This window comes from Leiobunum rupestre, chromosome 6 (assembly GCF_980474605.1).
Source record: "Leiobunum rupestre chromosome 6, qqLeiRupe1.1.hap1, whole genome shotgun sequence".
Taxonomy (NCBI): domain Eukaryota; kingdom Metazoa; phylum Arthropoda; class Arachnida; order Opiliones; family Sclerosomatidae; genus Leiobunum; species Leiobunum rupestre.
This window is the reverse complement of record NC_143389.1, coordinates 47,101,618-47,118,726: the sequence shown is the minus strand read 5'-3', so window position 1 is coordinate 47,118,726 and position 17,109 is coordinate 47,101,618. Positions and strand designations below refer to the sequence as shown.

At 37.3% G+C, this 17,109-nt stretch overlaps 3 protein-coding genes and 1 long non-coding RNA gene across 5 annotated transcripts in view; 1 reads left to right on the top strand and 3 right to left on the bottom strand.

The window, feature by feature from the left end:
* LOC149941222 (low-density lipoprotein receptor-related protein 8-like) overlaps window positions 1-12,683 on the bottom strand; it is a gene marked incomplete at its 5' end in the record, with an annotated part of 39,884 nt that extends 27,201 nt beyond the window's left edge. Inside the window, 4 exons of the mRNA XM_090179433.1 lie at window positions 9,749-9,909; window positions 12,424-12,456; window positions 12,531-12,572; window positions 12,658-12,683. Coding sequence (XP_090035559.1) covers window positions 9,749-9,909; window positions 12,424-12,456; window positions 12,531-12,572; window positions 12,658-12,683 — 262 coding nt within the window. The remainder of the gene's footprint in view (window positions 1-9,748; window positions 9,910-12,423; window positions 12,457-12,530; window positions 12,573-12,657) is intronic.
* Window positions 12,684-12,841: 158 nt separating this feature from the next.
* On the bottom strand, window positions 12,842-16,816 carry LOC149941219 (uncharacterized). Of its 2 annotated transcripts, XR_016481237.1 has the most exons (4): window positions 16,684-16,816; window positions 16,483-16,597; window positions 13,926-14,014; window positions 12,842-13,861 (listed from the first exon to the last, which is right to left on the bottom strand). It is a non-coding gene; the product is annotated as an uncharacterized LOC149941219 (long non-coding RNA). The 2 variants fall into 2 exon arrangements; XR_016481236.1 differs by lacking the exon at window positions 16,684-16,816 and having other exon boundaries at window positions 16,483-16,677.
* On the top strand, window positions 13,860-15,009 carry LOC149941221 (FGGY carbohydrate kinase domain-containing protein). The gene is made up of 6 exons (XM_090178174.1): window positions 13,860-14,008; window positions 14,063-14,118; window positions 14,177-14,324; window positions 14,390-14,464; window positions 14,518-14,795; window positions 14,851-15,009. The coding sequence occupies exons 1-6, from the start codon at window positions 13,955-13,957 to the stop codon at window positions 14,924-14,926; spliced, it is 687 nt and encodes a 228-aa protein (XP_090034300.1). The 5' UTR covers window positions 13,860-13,954; the 3' UTR covers window positions 14,927-15,009.
* On the bottom strand, window positions 15,272-16,473 carry LOC149941220 (zinc transporter ZIP3-like). Its single transcript, XM_090178173.1, has one exon. The coding sequence runs from the start codon at window positions 16,430-16,432 to the stop codon at window positions 15,353-15,355; it is 1,080 nt and encodes a 359-aa protein (XP_090034299.1). The 5' UTR covers window positions 16,433-16,473; the 3' UTR covers window positions 15,272-15,352.
* Window positions 16,817-17,109: the final 293 nt, after the last annotated feature.

Here is a 17,109-nt window from a genome sequence, read left to right as displayed (position 1 = left end):
TTAAACATTAATGGTTTTTACGCGCCAAAGATTATTCTCACGCGGTAGAAAAATAAAATGGAGCACATTTTTTTTTTGGAAAGCGCCGGATTTGTCGCCTAAGCAGAGTCGAGAGGTACTTGGTAGGGTATGACGTTTTTAAACGGATTGAGATGGCGGATAGCCTAATTAAGGGACATCCTTACATCCGAAATTAGATAAAAGAAGAATTCTGATGGGGGAGGGTTAAAATAAGGTTAAATCCATAAGGATTACGGAGCTTCACCTTTGACATAAATAAATTTGGTTGGCCATTAACACGGTAACACCCGACTTTAAAAGCGATAAAAATGGGGTATCATGGTACCAGCGCGAAACCATATCTATGGTATTGACGCAGTGTTGTTCCGAGCGATATCAGGAACGTACTTCCTCCAATCACAGAACTCATTTTCGAAGCATTTTTTGGGGGAAAACGTATTTTTTTATTTTCCGCTTAGTGCGCCATCTATGAAACAAATTTTCTTCCTTTTTTTCAATTTGAATCCGGCATTGTAACTGCTGTCAACAATTACAATGCCCTTGAAAACAGCGTGAAGGTCGCTTTCAATAGAGGGCCGTACAATAAGAATTCGGAGAAAGCCAGCTGCTTTGGTGGTGAAATTAGACCACATACTATTTATAAAACTTTCAACGAACTAAATATATGCCAAAAAATATCAAAACGTATTTTCGTATCATAAATTTTCCAAACGTACTAAATTCGATTTTTCGTACTAAAAATTTAAAACGTATTAAAAAAGTACAACACTGTATTGACGGAAGGAATCGAAATTAATAAAATTTGAATGATGTGAGACCGCGACCGAGTCGTCGTTATCAGAATATCTGATGAGAAAATTGCGTCTTACAAAATGTAAAGAGCCAAAAGCAGCCAGAAAGTAGGGACGCGTGTAAGGAGAGGGAGCGGGAATTAAACACTACTGTCGCCGTGGACGTAACCGCCTAAATATGACCTTCAAATATCGCCAGTGACTGGCCCTTTTTCGTATAAACATTCCTCGGTAAACGGGAAAGGTCGACCGGATGATTAGGGGTCGCCACCAAAAACCGATTAAAGCCGCGATTTTCCTTCATCCGCGGCTGCCACTACAGAGAGAAAACTGTCCTTAGACGAAACAACGAATCATTCGCTCCAAAACTAAAAGCGTAATTATTGAATAGTAACGAACGCGTTAAAAATTCGTCGTTAACAGATCGACCAGGAAATTCGACAATGTACGGGTGAGAGTAGAAAGTTAGAGGAAAACGAGTTGGGTCGCTCGCTAATTATTAATTTCAATGATATCGACATCGCCCTCGGAATCCCTCATTTAAAATTTAATATCCGTACGAGATCAAGGTGATCTTCTTCAGGTTTTTGAAACGAACAAGTTGAAGCGGACCAAAACAACCTTCTCTTCGAGGGTCTCTCTACGAAGCTCGGGCCAATATTCAATTGTAAACAATATTACGTATGGCGAAGGAAACCCCTTTAGGCGCGCAATTTAGCTACACCCGAGCTAGAAACGCGCTGAATATCTCATTTTAGTCCAAAATTCTTTACTGGTTGAGAAAACCGTTAACTTGAGTTATGACCTTCGATTCTTTTAAATAAGCGAAATATTTTGAAATTATTATCGAAAATTTTTGTCAATACTGTCTGGCGCCGGGTTCAGTTAAACGAAAGGAATTTCGGGATATAAGATCACGTCGAAACGACGTCTTTCTTGACGTCATTTTACACTTCGCGATGTGCCAAAGTAACAGCTATCTCACCATTCATTGCAAAATCCGTGATTATTAATTTATTAATTGAGAGACCTAAATTTAGTTAAGTGCACCCTCTCTCGGAGCGTTTCTCACCATTCATAACAGTCGTTCTACCATTGGGCTAGGTAGGGCTAAGCCCTAGGGCGCCGAGATTCAGACGGGGGCCGTCTGGCCCTTTAAATTATTATTATTTTTTTATTACTTAATTGTAAAGTATTCAATAAAAACGAGTAATATGAAAAAGGGCGCCTCGGCGGATTGGGCAGCCTGCTGTGGGGCGGCGGGCTTCCGTATGAGGGCATGGTGGTCCTGTTTCCCGGCCTTTTGGAGCACACCGGGATCTCCGGTGCCAGCTGTGCCGGGTTATGTGGACCGCTGTCGTTCCCCTTTAGGAGCTCTCTCCAAAGGGTTTGACTCTTTACCTACGCAGGTAGGGTGTCCGCTGGAGTTGCTACAGCATCCACACTCTTAAAGGGAATATAACCTCAGGTATTTGGTGTGGAACACCAACGTTTGCGTCTCTGGCCGCTCTTGCCTTTGGCTTTAGAAATGTTTGGCGCCCCTGTACAGGAAAATTTGAAAAATTGAAGGGGTCTTCCGTAAAGATTGCTTTGCAGGTTATATTCCCTTTAATCCCACTGCTGTGTGCGAAGTGGGAAATGGTCCACCCATTGCTGCACCTTCTGCTGGGTTGCGTGGCTTGCGTCAAAGGTGCGACCCTCAGTAGTGGGGTACTACTACCCCTGCTGGATTTGTCACCTGTCCGGGCTAGGTGGACGCTGGCGTAGGGCACTATGATGTCAGACCCAGTAGCGTAGCCAGGATTTTGTTTCGGGGGGGGGGGGGCACACCATTGAAAAAAAGTAAAAAAATAAAAATATTTGTACGTACAACCATACGTTTCGGGGGGGGGGGGCATGTGCCCCCCCCCTGACTACGCCACTGGACAGACCTCTGGTGGTATGGTATCTGTTACTAGGTACCCCTGGCTATAAATTCTGACACACTGCTCCCCGTTCCGTACGCCATGGGGGAAACTGGCCTTCACGTTCTAAATCTTGGTCGAATAATCCGTTTCGTCTACTTCTGGTATTGCCGTAGTCAGTGGCGTAGCTAGGGGGGGGGGGACGGTCCACCCCAGGTGCCACCCGTCCGGGCGTGATTAGGGGGTGACACCCGAACGTGAAAAAAATAAATACTTACACAAACTAGAGACTATTAAGTAGCACACCATGATATCGGCCCTGGGTGGCACCCATGCTAGCTACGCCATTGGCCGTAGTTACGTAAATATTTCTTCTTCGACGAAAGCAAATTAAACAGAATTTAAAGAAAATAATATCGTCGAGAACAAGTAGCGGCGTGTAGTGAACGCGGAGATATCAGTAACTACCCGGCGCCATACAGTCCGGCTCACTTACTACGAAGAGTGGGATAAAATTATAAATGTACGAGAGCACTGATTCACTGAATGAAAACCGCGTCTACGTACACGCCACACAATGGGATCCTACTTTACGATAATCGAACAATCACTATTCAACAAAATTGCAAAACCGTGCGGATAATTTAGCAATGACAATGAAAATTATTTTATAAATCGGTCAAAATTTTACCGGCAAATGTCTCGATTAATATATGATTCTAACGGCTTAAAAATGTCGACCCGCCCTGGGAAATTTGAATTTATATGGAGACTAATTTCCTGTCTCGCGTAGTTTCGTGTTTTCGGTTTAAAATCGTCTGCGTTTCAGACGACGTGTCACGAAATAGCAGTTTCTCATTGGTGTTTCATATAATTTAAAATTTTGCTGGGTGGTCAGCATTTTTACACACCTTTTAAAATAGACGTATTCGACTATTTGGTCATTAATACATACGGCAAAGAGTTTTTCACGCCAAACGAAGGAACAACGATAACGGCTTATTTTCCAGGTTAATTGAAAACTATTACTTGTTAAAATAGCTTTACATCGCGGAGAGAAAAAGAAACAATTTGTCTAAAAAACAACGCGCAAAAAAATTCACTGACTTACGAAATTATCTACATTTTTGGGAAATTTTCAATGGCTCCTTCCACCCACGCGATTTACCTACCATTTATACCCCTGCTTATATAAGTGACTACCCCTCAATAAGGTTTTAAAGAAAATAAAACGCTGTAGGAAAACCTATAGGAATTTGACACTATGACGTCACCCATGCATTTTACGACTGATAGAAAAATGGGCAGCCATGCTAAACTACTAAGGGCTATTACAAAGATTACACCTAGAAACAACCAACAGAAGGAGAACGCAGTTAGACTTTAAACGCGCTAACGCAGTGTTGTGTTCAAATTTCATTGGACGAGCCTTTATGCTGAGCTTTTTACGGGCGGGGGGAAGACAATTTACGAATTTTCCCCTTCCGACGCCAGCACGCGCTAAAGCGTCTAACCAATAAAAAATTTTCGCAGGAAAATGCACGACTTTTGACGTTTTGCGTTCTCCTTGTGTGCTGGGGTGCTGTGTTTGTTGATCCTAGAGACCTAGATTACACAAATTACAAAAAAAAAACAAGATTTAAGTAAATAGTTTGAAAATTAGAAAATTAATGAAATAAAATTTAGGAGATCCAGTAGTCCTAGGAATTTTGAATAAGTCGTTAACTAAAGAGGCAAGGGGTAAGGCAGTCTCAGATAATCTGTACACCGAGTTCGTGCATTTAGCACTGTTAAAGGTACATATTTTCAAGAGTTCGCGAGTTCCATTTCGCATTGTCAAAGGTACGGCAATGTACACCGAGTTCGCAGAGTGTCTTACCCCTCGCAAAGAAGTATATATAATTACACAGGGTTCGTACAAAATTTTCGGAATTAAATTCCCTGACATTTCCAGGTTTTCCCTGACTAAATTTCCAAATATTCCCTGACCATTTTTGTAGAATAAATGAATGTTTTGAGGTAAAAATCTTGAAAAATATTTTCTTTCAAATATTTATTTGCTTGATTTTTTTGGGGTCATTTGGAAATTGCCTTACTTTTTGGAACCATTTTAAAATTCCTTGACTTTTCCCTGACCTTTGGAAACCTTTTAAAATTCCCTGACTTTTCCCCGACCTTTTGGAAACATTTTCAAATTACCTGACTTTTCCCTGACCTTATGGAAACCTTTTAAAATTCCCTGACTTTTCCCCGACCTTTTGGAAACATTTTCAAATTCCCTGACTTTTCCAGGTTTTCCAGGTCGTGTACGAACCCTGTTATAGCATTAATAAATAAAGAATCTTCGATAAGTGTAAATACAAAAATGGTAAGTATAGAAGTAAGAGGGTTTGACATTAGTTTCGGGTTGGGTTTATTTCCGATATAGGGCTCCAGAGAAGAAGAAAAAGAGTCACCGCGAAACAAAAGGGGGAAAGTATATAAATAGAAGACAGGCCTGCGCGGGTGAAGGAACACTTAGGATTCGAGGAGAAGAAAGTCAGCCCACAAAAGCGCGGTACGGTCTACAACAGACGATCTTTCGTTTACAAAAAAATTACGCTAGCGTCGACCTTTGGGAGAGAATCAAAAGCGCGACTGTGGCGTGATTGTGACATGGCGCGTTGCCATAACGACTATGGCCGGGCCAACCGGGAGATTCGAGCGTAGAGGAAGGAGGTGTCAAAACAGGCGAGCTTGACCGGCGTCGCCACCGCAGTCAAGCTGTCGGCGGCCACCGAATGAAAAAGAACCTAAGTAATGGGTCAGCTATTCGCCGCGTACGCTGATAATTACATTATTTACAATCGACACGAATGATTTATTATATTTAGTCGCTAATCGCGAACCAATTTAAGTTATTTTTTATTATTTACTTTAGTAACAAAATCAAGCGACGCCTACCCTATTTATGGTATTCCACTATTATTTAGTACGAAAACATTTACGCCCTTTCCAACTAAAAGAACTGAAAAGCATTTCTATCCAAACGTCGCCCATCTCCAACGAATACCGATGAAATAAGTCCAAATAAATTTCGAAATTGAAATGAATTTTAATTTTGCCATTACTGAACGGAAATTTGATATTGCATGATAAAGGGTTCGACGAAACGGACTGAATAGCAACATCTATGGAAAATAATCTCAATTAATCGTCTGAATCTGTAAGAAAACAGCCACATTAAAAGCGACGGCTCTTATTTGAAATTCATCTTTCCCAACTTGGCGAAGATCATATTCTAGATATTCTTTCGAAGGATGCGCCCCGAAATCTCGGACAGTGACGAGCCACTTTCTTTTTTTTTAATACACGCGTGGTCTCGACCTGGGTCTTGTAAAATGGTCCCGCTAAAATTGTCAAAGAAAAATACACCATCTCTTGAATGAATAGCGACGGAGATAATACGCCTAACGATAAATTCTATTATTTCTACTTTGATTATGCCAGTTAAAACAAGTTGGCAAGCCAAAATATACCTCTCCTCGGAAGAATTGTCCCTAGTGGTATTAATTTATCGAGATAACCCTTAAAGATATATCTCCGCAATTTAGAGTTATTTGTTAAAAATATTAACCCATTTCTATCCCGCCCGGTATAAAATTTTAATTATAATTAAAATAATTGAGACGAAACGACCAATTTTAATTTATTCAGAATATCATAAGTTAAGTAGTTACAACAGTAAGTTAGACGTACTATAACAATGCACAATTGAATTAAACCCTTTTACAGAACAAGTTTATCAGTTAAATATAATACGAAGCAAATTTTAATGAAAGAAATATCTACAGAGGCTTTTTGGAATTACTCTCTTACGAAATACTTGCCGCATCTTTAACGCTCATTTTATTTCAACACTCGCCCTTGATGAAGATACCGTAGATATCTGGTAGTGGACGACTCGTTCACTTCCTGTTGACGTTGTGACGCATACCACATGAAAAAGACCAATGCCGTCCAATTTCCAATATCATATAATGACTCGCACACCCAAGAAATCATTGACTGCGTTAGAAATCGTAGATATCCAAATATCCACACCAAATGTATTTACAAGAAGCAAAAACCTTACCATCAACAAAGCACAGAGAGCCACTTGACGAACCGCCAGCTCTTAAAGCAATTAACGTTAAATTATCTCCTTTGAATTAACAGAACTATATATAGGTCGTTAAAAAAGTGGACCACCCACAGGGTCTACCCTTTAACCCTCTAATCTCGGCTGACTGCGCTAAAACAAGATTTAACCTTTAAAAAATACCAGATTAGGCCTTCATAAATTCATTAATAAAAAAAGACTTTATTACCTATTATGCTTACGATGCCTGTCTTAATTTCAGTGAATCTAAGGAGCTATCGGTGGTTCTGTGGTAGAGCGCTCGACTGCCAAGCCGAATGGTCTGGGTTCGAAACCTGGGTGGCGCATTTATTTTTAATCAATAGAGAAACGCTAAAGTAGAATTTCTTCGATGCAATAATTTCAATTTCAATTCTATTTCAATTAAACCAAAATTTCGTACTCTATTAAATACGCTTCCGATAAAGCTGAAGGTCTAATTTTCAATAAGGCGTAACAAGTGTCGGTGGTTCTGTGGTAGAACGTCCGCCTGTCAATCAGGAGGTCTCGGGTTCAAATCCCGCCCGATGCGATCGCAAATTGATACTAAGACGAATACCGTGTACAACTGGTGGAAACCCTGCCATTGAACGTTGAGAGGTAGCATTACACTCAGCACTCGGTCCGTCCCAAAGTCATTAAGAAGAAGTTGGAGAGAAAACGCCCATATAAACACAACAGACTCAACATGCACATCCATCAGAACACAAACACAACAAATTCAACACTCACAACCTACGCATAAACATTACAAAAACGTAATACACCAAACCGTCACGACGGTGAGCGAAAAAACACCATCCAAACCAAACCGCAAATGCATCCGTTAACGCTCACCGTCGCACGGTGGTTTTGCCAACCCTTTGAGAAACTGCGTACGCAGTGATTACACTTTGCACCGAAAATGCGAACGCGTTCGCAGTCCTGACAGACAGACACACCCACAGACCCACCCACAGACAGACACGGTCGTTGTATAACCCCTCCTAGGGGACTTTGTCCCCTCGGAGAGGTAAAAAGAGCTATCCGCCCAATATTTTCGGCTTTAAATTAGACCAATCAGTTGATTGAGTTTCGTATGATATGTAATACCAGGATAATACGCGTTTATGGGATTTAACGAAACGAGACTTCTACAGGGTTGCCACACGTCAGGGAAATCAGGGAAATGTCAGGGAATTTTTAGAATTTGTAAAAAGTCGGGGAAAAGTCAGGGAATTCAATTTTATCTTGGCACTTTTTTAAGGTTATTTTTTAGACCAGATCTATGACAAATTCTATGATTATCATTTATTTCCTTGAAAGTTTGGCTAATTTTTTCAACATTGCAATAACCTTTTTACTGAAATATAAGTTCATTAAAATTAACTTCTGATAAAAGTCAAATATAAAATTAAAATTTGGACTTAAAAAGTCAGGGAAAATCTCTTAAAATGGTCAGGGAAAACAGGGAATAGTCAGGGAATTTGAATCTTAAAATTTTGTGGCAACCCTGTTCTAGCCTAGCAACTGTTTGGTAATGTTAATCTCAAATGAAAAGTCGTCTCCACTTTGACAAACGGACCTTAACCCTGACGTTCCGTAATCGCTACTCTTTAAGCGTATACTAAAAAAGATACACTAATTAAACGTTTATTGGAAATTTATATTTTTTTTAATACGCCATTTCACGAACAGTTGGTCCTAGAAAAGGTGGATTACTTCCGTCAAGTAACCGAGTTACTTTCGAGGCAATGTTTGCGAGGTTTTTCCATTTCACGTCATTATAAGGCTTCGATTCTTTTTCGGAAAGGAGTCGCAACCTTTATACGGTTTCACTTTAGCATTACTCGAAATTTGGACCCAAAATGAACGACTTATCTCTTAATTAGCTCCCAATCAATGTTAATCCAGACCATGGTAGGCCTACTCGGTAAGCGACGTGACCTTGTAGGATCAACAACGGATGTTTCTGGGAGCCCCATCCTCTACGAAATTAATTGAACTGAATTGCGGGGTTCCTAGGGCGATTGTTTTTCTTTATAGAAAATTTAACTCCGGTTCTTCCTTTCGAAATCCAAGAATCACGCGCCACTTTTCAAATTAACCGCTTACTTTTCTCAGATCCTACGTATAGACTATTGAAATATAACTAGAGTAGACCATTTCACAGTTTTTCAACTGGTTTTGTAACGTATAAAATTAGGATATTTTCAGAGCAATATAAACTTTATTAAATATATCACATTTCTCCCGCCATAGTTTTACAAAACAATTCGTTTCCGCATTTCGACTTTAAACAAAAATTTATTTCATTAAAGAACAGTCGCCATCTATTGCAGTTTTCCGAAATTAAGAAACAATCCCAAAAAAATATTCGCCATCTAGTAACGACGGCAACGGGGCAAAATTGCATAAACTCATCATTCAACTACAGAAGGTTTTAAATAATTCCAATCGCTAAAGATACCTTATTTTCGGTAAGAACAATATTGAGAATTCCTTGCAGCTGTAATAAAAACGGTATACACGAGTTAAGTAGGAATTTATGTTTAAATTATTGCATTAAGGAAATCTTGGAAATAATTACCTAGTCTTTTCACATTATACTCCCAGCGGGTCTTCTGCAAACCGCGTTAAATCGCGTAGGCAGGCATTGCCAAACCATGTTACTTAAATATTTTTTTAAAGTTTATACCACGAGTTCTGCACCCTCTTCCCAATTTAAATATATTAAGCTTATCAGTGGCATAGCCAGAAATTCGTTAAGGAGGGGGTCAAATTATGCAAAATTTCAGTTGGGGTCTACAAGGGCTGAGAAGCTAGTACAGTCAAAGCTACGACCAAGAAGGGTGGGCCTGAGGATGAACAACAAAATTACTATTTTTGGTTACCTTTACGGAAGAATCGTTTCCTCTTTGGTACCAAAATCTCAGCTTCAGACTCACTAGCGGAATTTGATACGGATGATTTTACTCTAAAACGAGTTCTAGTTCTACGTCTTCTTAAAATGCAGCGTCGTTTGAAAATTCGTCTCTTTTTACGTTTTCTTACGCTTAAAAACAAAGACAACAAATTAGGCCTTGGTCATTATCATCACATTATTTAATTACTTTAAAAATTATAAATAACATTTATTCAAATGTAACAAAATTTAAAAGGAACTAAATCGTTATTATGAAAATATACAGAAATTACCTATTTTCGTTATAATCTGTCTCGATTTTAATTTTAGAATCGACTCCATCAAACTGCACTTTAACACTAAAAAACACGCCTTCCCCGCTAAAATTGAAAGGAGAAAGGGAACGTGTTGGGTGCGCTGATTTTCGGGGGGTTCGTGGCTTTGAATTGTTTTTCGCGTCTTTGGGCTTTTGAGGCATACATTTCTTTAAATTAAAAGGAATTATGTTCTCTAGACGTAGATTTTGTTCGGTTTCAATAACAGAATCAGAGCTTACTGAATCTAAACCTATTTCCCCAAAACATTGTAACGTTTCGACCATGGCTGGCTAGCTCAAAATCGAAAACTATTCTGCCTAGCCTGCTTTCAGTGACCCACTGACCCTTTCGAACTCGCTCATGACATTGACGTCATAAAAAATAGTTAATCAGTCGGGGCCGGTAACTGGAAAGGGAATATTCGAATTAATAATTTTAAGACCTAACTTAAAAAAATATTTTAGCAAAATTCTTCAAAATGTTTCAAACGTTTTTCAAATACATTTAACATTAGCCTATTTCATGGTCCTTTGGATACATTCATGGCACATTCGGCAAATTTAACGTTTAAAAAACACTGCCGATGCCGATGAATGCACCACAATTTCAAAATATAATCATTATGCAATTTAGGCAGTATTATACCCTCTGAACATGGACTAATTAATTAGTCCATGCTCTGAAGACCAAAGACTATATAAGATTACACGAACAAGAAATAAAACGGCCGAGTCGCATTGGTCAATGATATAGGAACTAAAATGATGTAACTTATGGATTCTTTTGTAACTTGAAGTTACTCACTACTACTTATTACTTTTGGCATATGTAACATGATTACTCATAAGTATGCCACTAGCTCTATTTTTTCACTAACGGTTTGTTTCACAGATATTGCGTTATCCGTACCCTACGTAATATTTGACTTCATCGAATCTCAAATGCCGACGGCCATTATTTTATTAAACAAACCGGTTTGAACAACCAAGACTTAGGAGCTAAAATGAACTACATAAACTGTCAAGTGCTGTTAATGCAATTAATAAAGTTTTCGGAGACTCAGGTTCTAAAATAAATTTGCAGCGTCAAATAAAAGAAGTAGGTTTATTGAAAAAATAGTTGAAACTCAGGTTGAGATTTTCTGGGGCATCTACAAGATTCTTTTGAGCCTAGGCCTAACTCTTCTAGGCTTGGTCAAAGCATAGGCCAAATAATGATAAATCATTTATCATTATTTGGCCCATGGTCAAAGATAATTTAAACTCGTACCCTAGATTCGAAATCACTGCCTCGCGCGTTGCCGTCTTGCCGATAGTGTTTAACCACTTCCCGCCGGAACTCAGAAAAAATTCGCTCCATGGTTTGCGCCTTACCGCAACCGATGGAGCCCGATTTTTCTGAGGTCACGTGCCGGAAAAGGGTATTCGAATCTAGGGTACGAGTTTAAATTATCTTTGGCTTGGTATGGGTTTTAAAAACGCTGGTGGAATATCCCACTTCGACGACTTATTCCATTTTCGGAGAGTGATCTCTGAACCGAACCGTATTGGTCATTTTCCCAACCTTTTCTTTTTCTAAACTACTCATTATTTAACTTCATCCGCACAAACCGAGCGAGTCTATAAATAGTTCTTTTTATAAACTAACGTGGCTTTCTTGTTGAAATGTTGCTCTTACGTCACAGTCTCTTACTTTGACAATCCTACGAGCGCGCGCTACAGTCGCGAGGAATATAGCTTTTTCTAGAGCGCGTGCAAATCGCTCGTGCGAGGAATACACTAATAAAGCTGGGTCTTGTGACGTAAGAGCAACATTTTAACAAGTTGGGCAAGACCACTTTTTATTTTATAAAATCAACTATATATTTCAATAAAGCTACATTCCGACGCAAAAAATTCCTTCTCAATTTAGAGGTTTTCCATTGGCTTAAATAAATATGTTAGTAGCCAATAGTGTGACCTCCAAAATTACTAGGATGAATAAAAAGGTTAAAATCTAACGTTGTTCGTGGTGAAACAAACCGTTAGTGAAGATTTTTGAATGGAATAAAGGTACAGTGGCATACTTATGAGTAATTATGTTACATACGCTTTTGGTCAAAGGCTTCAGTAAATGGTGTGCTATGGTACCCCTTCTTAGGGGTCTCATTTTCTTTATGGAATCAAGGTGGAATCCCCCGTCTGTGGAACCTACTTTATTGACTGAACCCAACCCCTAAAAATTATACACCAATACTATTGTTTCTTTAGTAGTATAATGTAATGAAAAACCTTTAATTTAATTTAATAAAAATATATCAAGCATTTTTGTCAAGTGAAATTGTTCTTTTTTGAAATCGTATACTCACTATATTAGATTAGAAAAAGACTTTGCCCAACACCTTATCAAATGATAAACAAAAGTTCTAACTGATATATTAGCTCATTAATTTAAAAAAATAAAGATAAGACAAACCCTCTTTTTGCACTTGAATTTTGTGGAACACTCAAGAAAAAACTACAATACCAGAACCATTAATAAAAGCATTAAAACCATTTCTTCTAATTTAACAACAGGAATTATAATTATGGCAAATTCTGACCTGTATATTGGAGTTGATGTTGGAAGTCAAAGTGTTCGTTGTGCTGTGGTGTCCTCGAGTGGAAAGATTATTTCAACCTCAACAAATCCAATAAAAACATATAATCCAGAACCAGATTTTTACCAGCAATCATCAGAAAATATTTGGAAATCAATCTGCAAAGTAGTAAAAGTTAAGAGTAAAAAATTAAACAAACTTAAGCAATAAAGCTAAAACAATTATTAACCCCAAGGATGCAATGGCAAAACAAGATCCCAAAAACGTAAAAGGAATTGGATTTGATGCGACGTGCTCTCTAGTAGTACTGGACAAAAATTGCAATCCAATTAGCATAAGCAAAAATGGTAAAAATGACACTATCTTGGAAATTTTAAAATGCAAACCCTTTAAAAGCCTGTTTTACAAGTTATTTTTCGATATAATAAGGAGAAACGGAACAAAATATAATTGTATGGATGGATCATAGGGCCAAAAAAGAGGCCAATCTCATAAACAAATTAGAACTATCAAATTTAAAAAATGTAGGAGGTTCAATATCTCCAGAAATGCAGCCTCCAAAAATTAAATGGATAAAGAAAGTAATACATTAACGCATTTCTTAATATTTTTTAATTGACACCTTTAACATTATAGCATTTAGCTGGACTATGGGATAATATTGGTCACCTAATGGATCTACCAGATTATTTGACATGGAAAGCTACTGACTGCTTCACTCGATCCCTTTGCTCTGTGGTCTGTAAATGGTTATTCACAGCTGATGAGAAATGCTGCAAATGGGATCAAACTATGTGGGAAAAAATAGATCTGGGAGATATAACTTTGAATAATTTTCAAAAAATAGGTATGACTTCTAACTCTAAAAAACAATAAAGGTAAAATCATAAAAATAAAATTTAAAAAAATTTGTAGGTTCTACCGTAATGGCCCCGGGGGAAGCTTGTGGTTTGGGACTCAGTCAAAAAGCGGCAATTGAATTAGGTTTAATAAAAAACATTCCAGTCTCTTCTTCCATGATAGATGCTCACGCAGGGGGGATAGGTAAGTAAATAATTATTTAACAATAATGGAATAGAAAAATAAATTTAATTATCAATAGGTGTTCTTGGTTGCCAGGCTGAAGGCATATCCAGTGATTTTTCCACACGTTTGGCTATCATATCTGGAACATCTTCATGCCACATGAAAGTACAAACCAGATGGGCTATAAAAATGTTTTTTTTTACATTATGGAATTTTTTAGGTTAGTAAAGAAGCTATATTTGTACCAGGAGTATGGGGTCCCTATTATTCTGCCATGGTACCTGGCTTCTGGTTGAATGAAGCGGGTCAGAGTGCAGCTGGTTCTTTGGTATATCTAAAATATTAGAATTTTTTTCACTAGGTGCATAAAATATTTTTTCAGCTAGATCATATAATTTACAACCACCCAGCCTACCAAAAGTTTAAAAACCAAGAAAAGTATGTTTGGTTATAGAAATAAATCAAATAAGAATTAATAACACAAAAAATTGTGCAGACATATTCAAGTGTTATTAAATGAATTTGCTACGGAGATGGCGAAAAAAGAAGGAATACCATTATCGCATTTGACTGGTGATTTACATGTTTGGCCAGATTTCCACGGAAATCGCTCACCACTAGCTGATCCCTCATTAAAGGGAATGGTAAGATAATAGAAAAGAAAATATTAATTAGAATGTGAAAGATGAATATTTTTTTAATTAATTAGATATGTGGACTAACTTTGTCAGCCGAGATTGAAGATTTAGTCAGACTTTACTTATCTACTGTTCAAGCTTTAGCAGTAAGTGAAGCATTACCAAGACGTATTCCTGATCAATTTACCTTATATTTCAGCTAGGAACAAAGTTAATTGTGGAAGCGTTGGAAAGAGAAGGACATAAAGTTGAGTCACTGCTTTTATGCGGTGGCTTATCTAAAAACCCCTTGTACGTTCAAATTCACGCAGATGTTATGGGGTTGCCCACTGTTTTATCTCAGGAACCAGAAGCCGTTTTATTGGGAGCGGCTATATTAGGAGCTTCTGCAGCAAAAAAATTTGAAAGTCTAGAGCAAGCCATGGTTGCTATGGGAGGAAAGGGTAGAGTAGTCAAACCAAATTCTGGAGAATATAGGTAACTTTCATGTGATATTTAAGAGGTTCGCAATATAATTAAGTACTTTTTGTAGCTATTATCAGAAGAAATTCCAGGTTTTCGCCCATATGCTAGATCTACAAAGAGAATTTCAAAAAATTATGTTGTGAAAAAGTGTATTTGAAGGAAAAAAAATTATTCAAATTAAGATTAATAAAATATATTTTAATAATTTAAGATCAAAACAGACAAAGTCTGATAAATATATTATTTTTAGTAAAACATTATATAATTTTATATATAACTAGCAAAAATATGAAATAGTAAGAATAAGGGTAGAAACTATTTTTTTTTGGAAGTCTTTAAAAGTTTTGCTATTTAAAGTTAACTGTAAATAGTAATTTTTGATTTAAACAAGGTTTCATTTTAAATTAACTGCACATTAAACCGTTGGAAACGTTGTACTAGGTATTACCAAGCGTTTAATATTTTGGTATTGGGTATTATTAAATGTGTAGGTGTCAAACTTTCATCAGATTTAATTTTTTTTCAGCTACAATACTTTTAGAGTAAATTTAAATATTTCTAAAAGATAATTAATGATCTAGCAAAAAAAATGTCACAAGAGCAAAAAAGACAAAACCCAAAAGCAAGAAAGTTAGCTTAAGCATACGATTAGAAGGTGATCCAAACTCCATAGGTATTAATTCTTGAAAAATTATATGCAAGAATGTGCCTGAAGCAGTACCTTGAACAATAGCAGAAACAATATCACCAGTAACCCCAGGTGTACGACCCAAAGCTAGTCCTAAGCCTACCCCTAATGGTAATGACAAAGAAAACAAAATGGCAAATTTAAATATTGAAAAAAATGGTAGCTTCAGTTTTGAAGTGTTAAGACCCAAAGCTAAAGCTACTAAACACTCATGGGCTAATATTGCAATGAATAAATGCAAAGCTTTTTTAGTAGTGGTTTGCAAAGCCAAAGTGGCACCTTCAAAAACAGCATGAATGCTAGTGGCCATAACTAGAACGCAGAAATTAATACCACTAGCTTGCTCTGTAAGAGCTAACATGTGACTGTGTTTATTGTGACTGGCTTGTGTGCTTTTTGATTTGGGGCATGTTACCGTTGCCTGATTTTCTTCTTGTAATTCAGGTGACTTTTCAGGAGCACATTTAGGGGGATTAGTAATTACAGAGTCTGATAAAGTTGAAAAGTTTATTTCATCCTGAGAAGCAGAATATGGTGACATATTATCAAGTTCAAATTCATTTAATAAACTTTTTCTTAGTTCAAACTCTTGACTGTTATTTAAAGCACTTTTTTTCAAATTTAAGTTTTTGCACATGAGATAAAACTGATGAGCAGAGAGAGTTAAAAAGTATCCAAAAACTATAACACATTCTGTTGTCGGAAAGCCAGTCTGTATATCTAGCCTTCTGAACAGGGTTTCAAACTTATTTCTCACATTGGGCAAAAGGCCCAAGAAGAATATCGCAATGAAAACTCCAGCAGATGCACAATTACAACAACTGCCAACAATGTCTTGGACACTTCTTTTTTTACGTTTTGTAGCATCAATTCTTCCCCTCAAAATTAACACGGGTATTAAATAGCTCAGAGCAACAAAAATAAATAAAAACCCTCCAAACATTAATTGTAACCCTAACATTGTGTTTGATAATCACGAATTTAGAATATTTGTGCAATGTATCATCTTACATAAAACGTTGTTTGATTTATGTTACTGAAAGGTCGGTTTCAGTTTGAATCTTCAAGGCTTAAATCCAAACGAGGAACCGAAGGTATGTTGTTGAGCGGTTGAATATTAGAAAAGCTTAACAAAACGTCACAAAAGTGAACATAACTCAGTTAAAAACACTAAAATATTTTTAAAAAAATATGTTAAATAACAGAACTTACAGCATAGCTTCAAAATAAGAGAAGGTATAAAGTATAAACACGACCATAGAGATAGAAAAGAAGAAGTAGGTAGTAGTATTCGTCGCGCGCAGTCGCATGAATTTTTTCTCGCGCCTTTTTTAAAAATCCCGTTTTCAATTCTACGGTTTTTGAAGAGAATTAGGCTTAGGGATCTAATTATCTTGATACTATGTATTTTTAGGCTTAACGAAGTTGTTTTAAATTAGTTAGCTGCCCTCCCTGTATTGGAAACTTCTATAGAAGTGACGGACCTTATTTGTATTAAGAGACGTAATACAATAGACTTACTTACCGGTCAATCAAGGCTTCTTCTACACGTTCCTTGGAATAGAGTGTTGTCGTCTGAAACCCTGCGACGTCACCATTGTAATTTGCCTATTAATAAAAAACGGTAACTGCCATGGC

What these genes read in the sequence shown, in the direction of transcription:
- LOC149941221 (XM_090178174.1), top strand. Translation starts at nt 13,955, where the DNA reads ATGGTACCTGGCTTCTGGTTGAATGAAGCGGGTCAGAGTGCAGCTGGT. An exon ending in ATCCCTCATTAAAGGGAATG is followed by an intron (nt 14,325 to 14,389) that starts GTAAGATAATAG and finishes TTAATTAATTAG; the next exon opens with ATATGTGGACTAACTTTGTC. An exon ending in CTACTGTTCAAGCTTTAGCA is followed by an intron (nt 14,465 to 14,517) that starts GTAAGTGAAGCA and finishes CTTATATTTCAG; the next exon opens with CTAGGAACAAAGTTAATTGT.
- LOC149941220 (XM_090178173.1), bottom strand. Translation starts at nt 16,432, where the DNA reads ATGTTAGGGTTACAATTAATGTTTGGAGGGTTTTTATTTATTTTTGTT.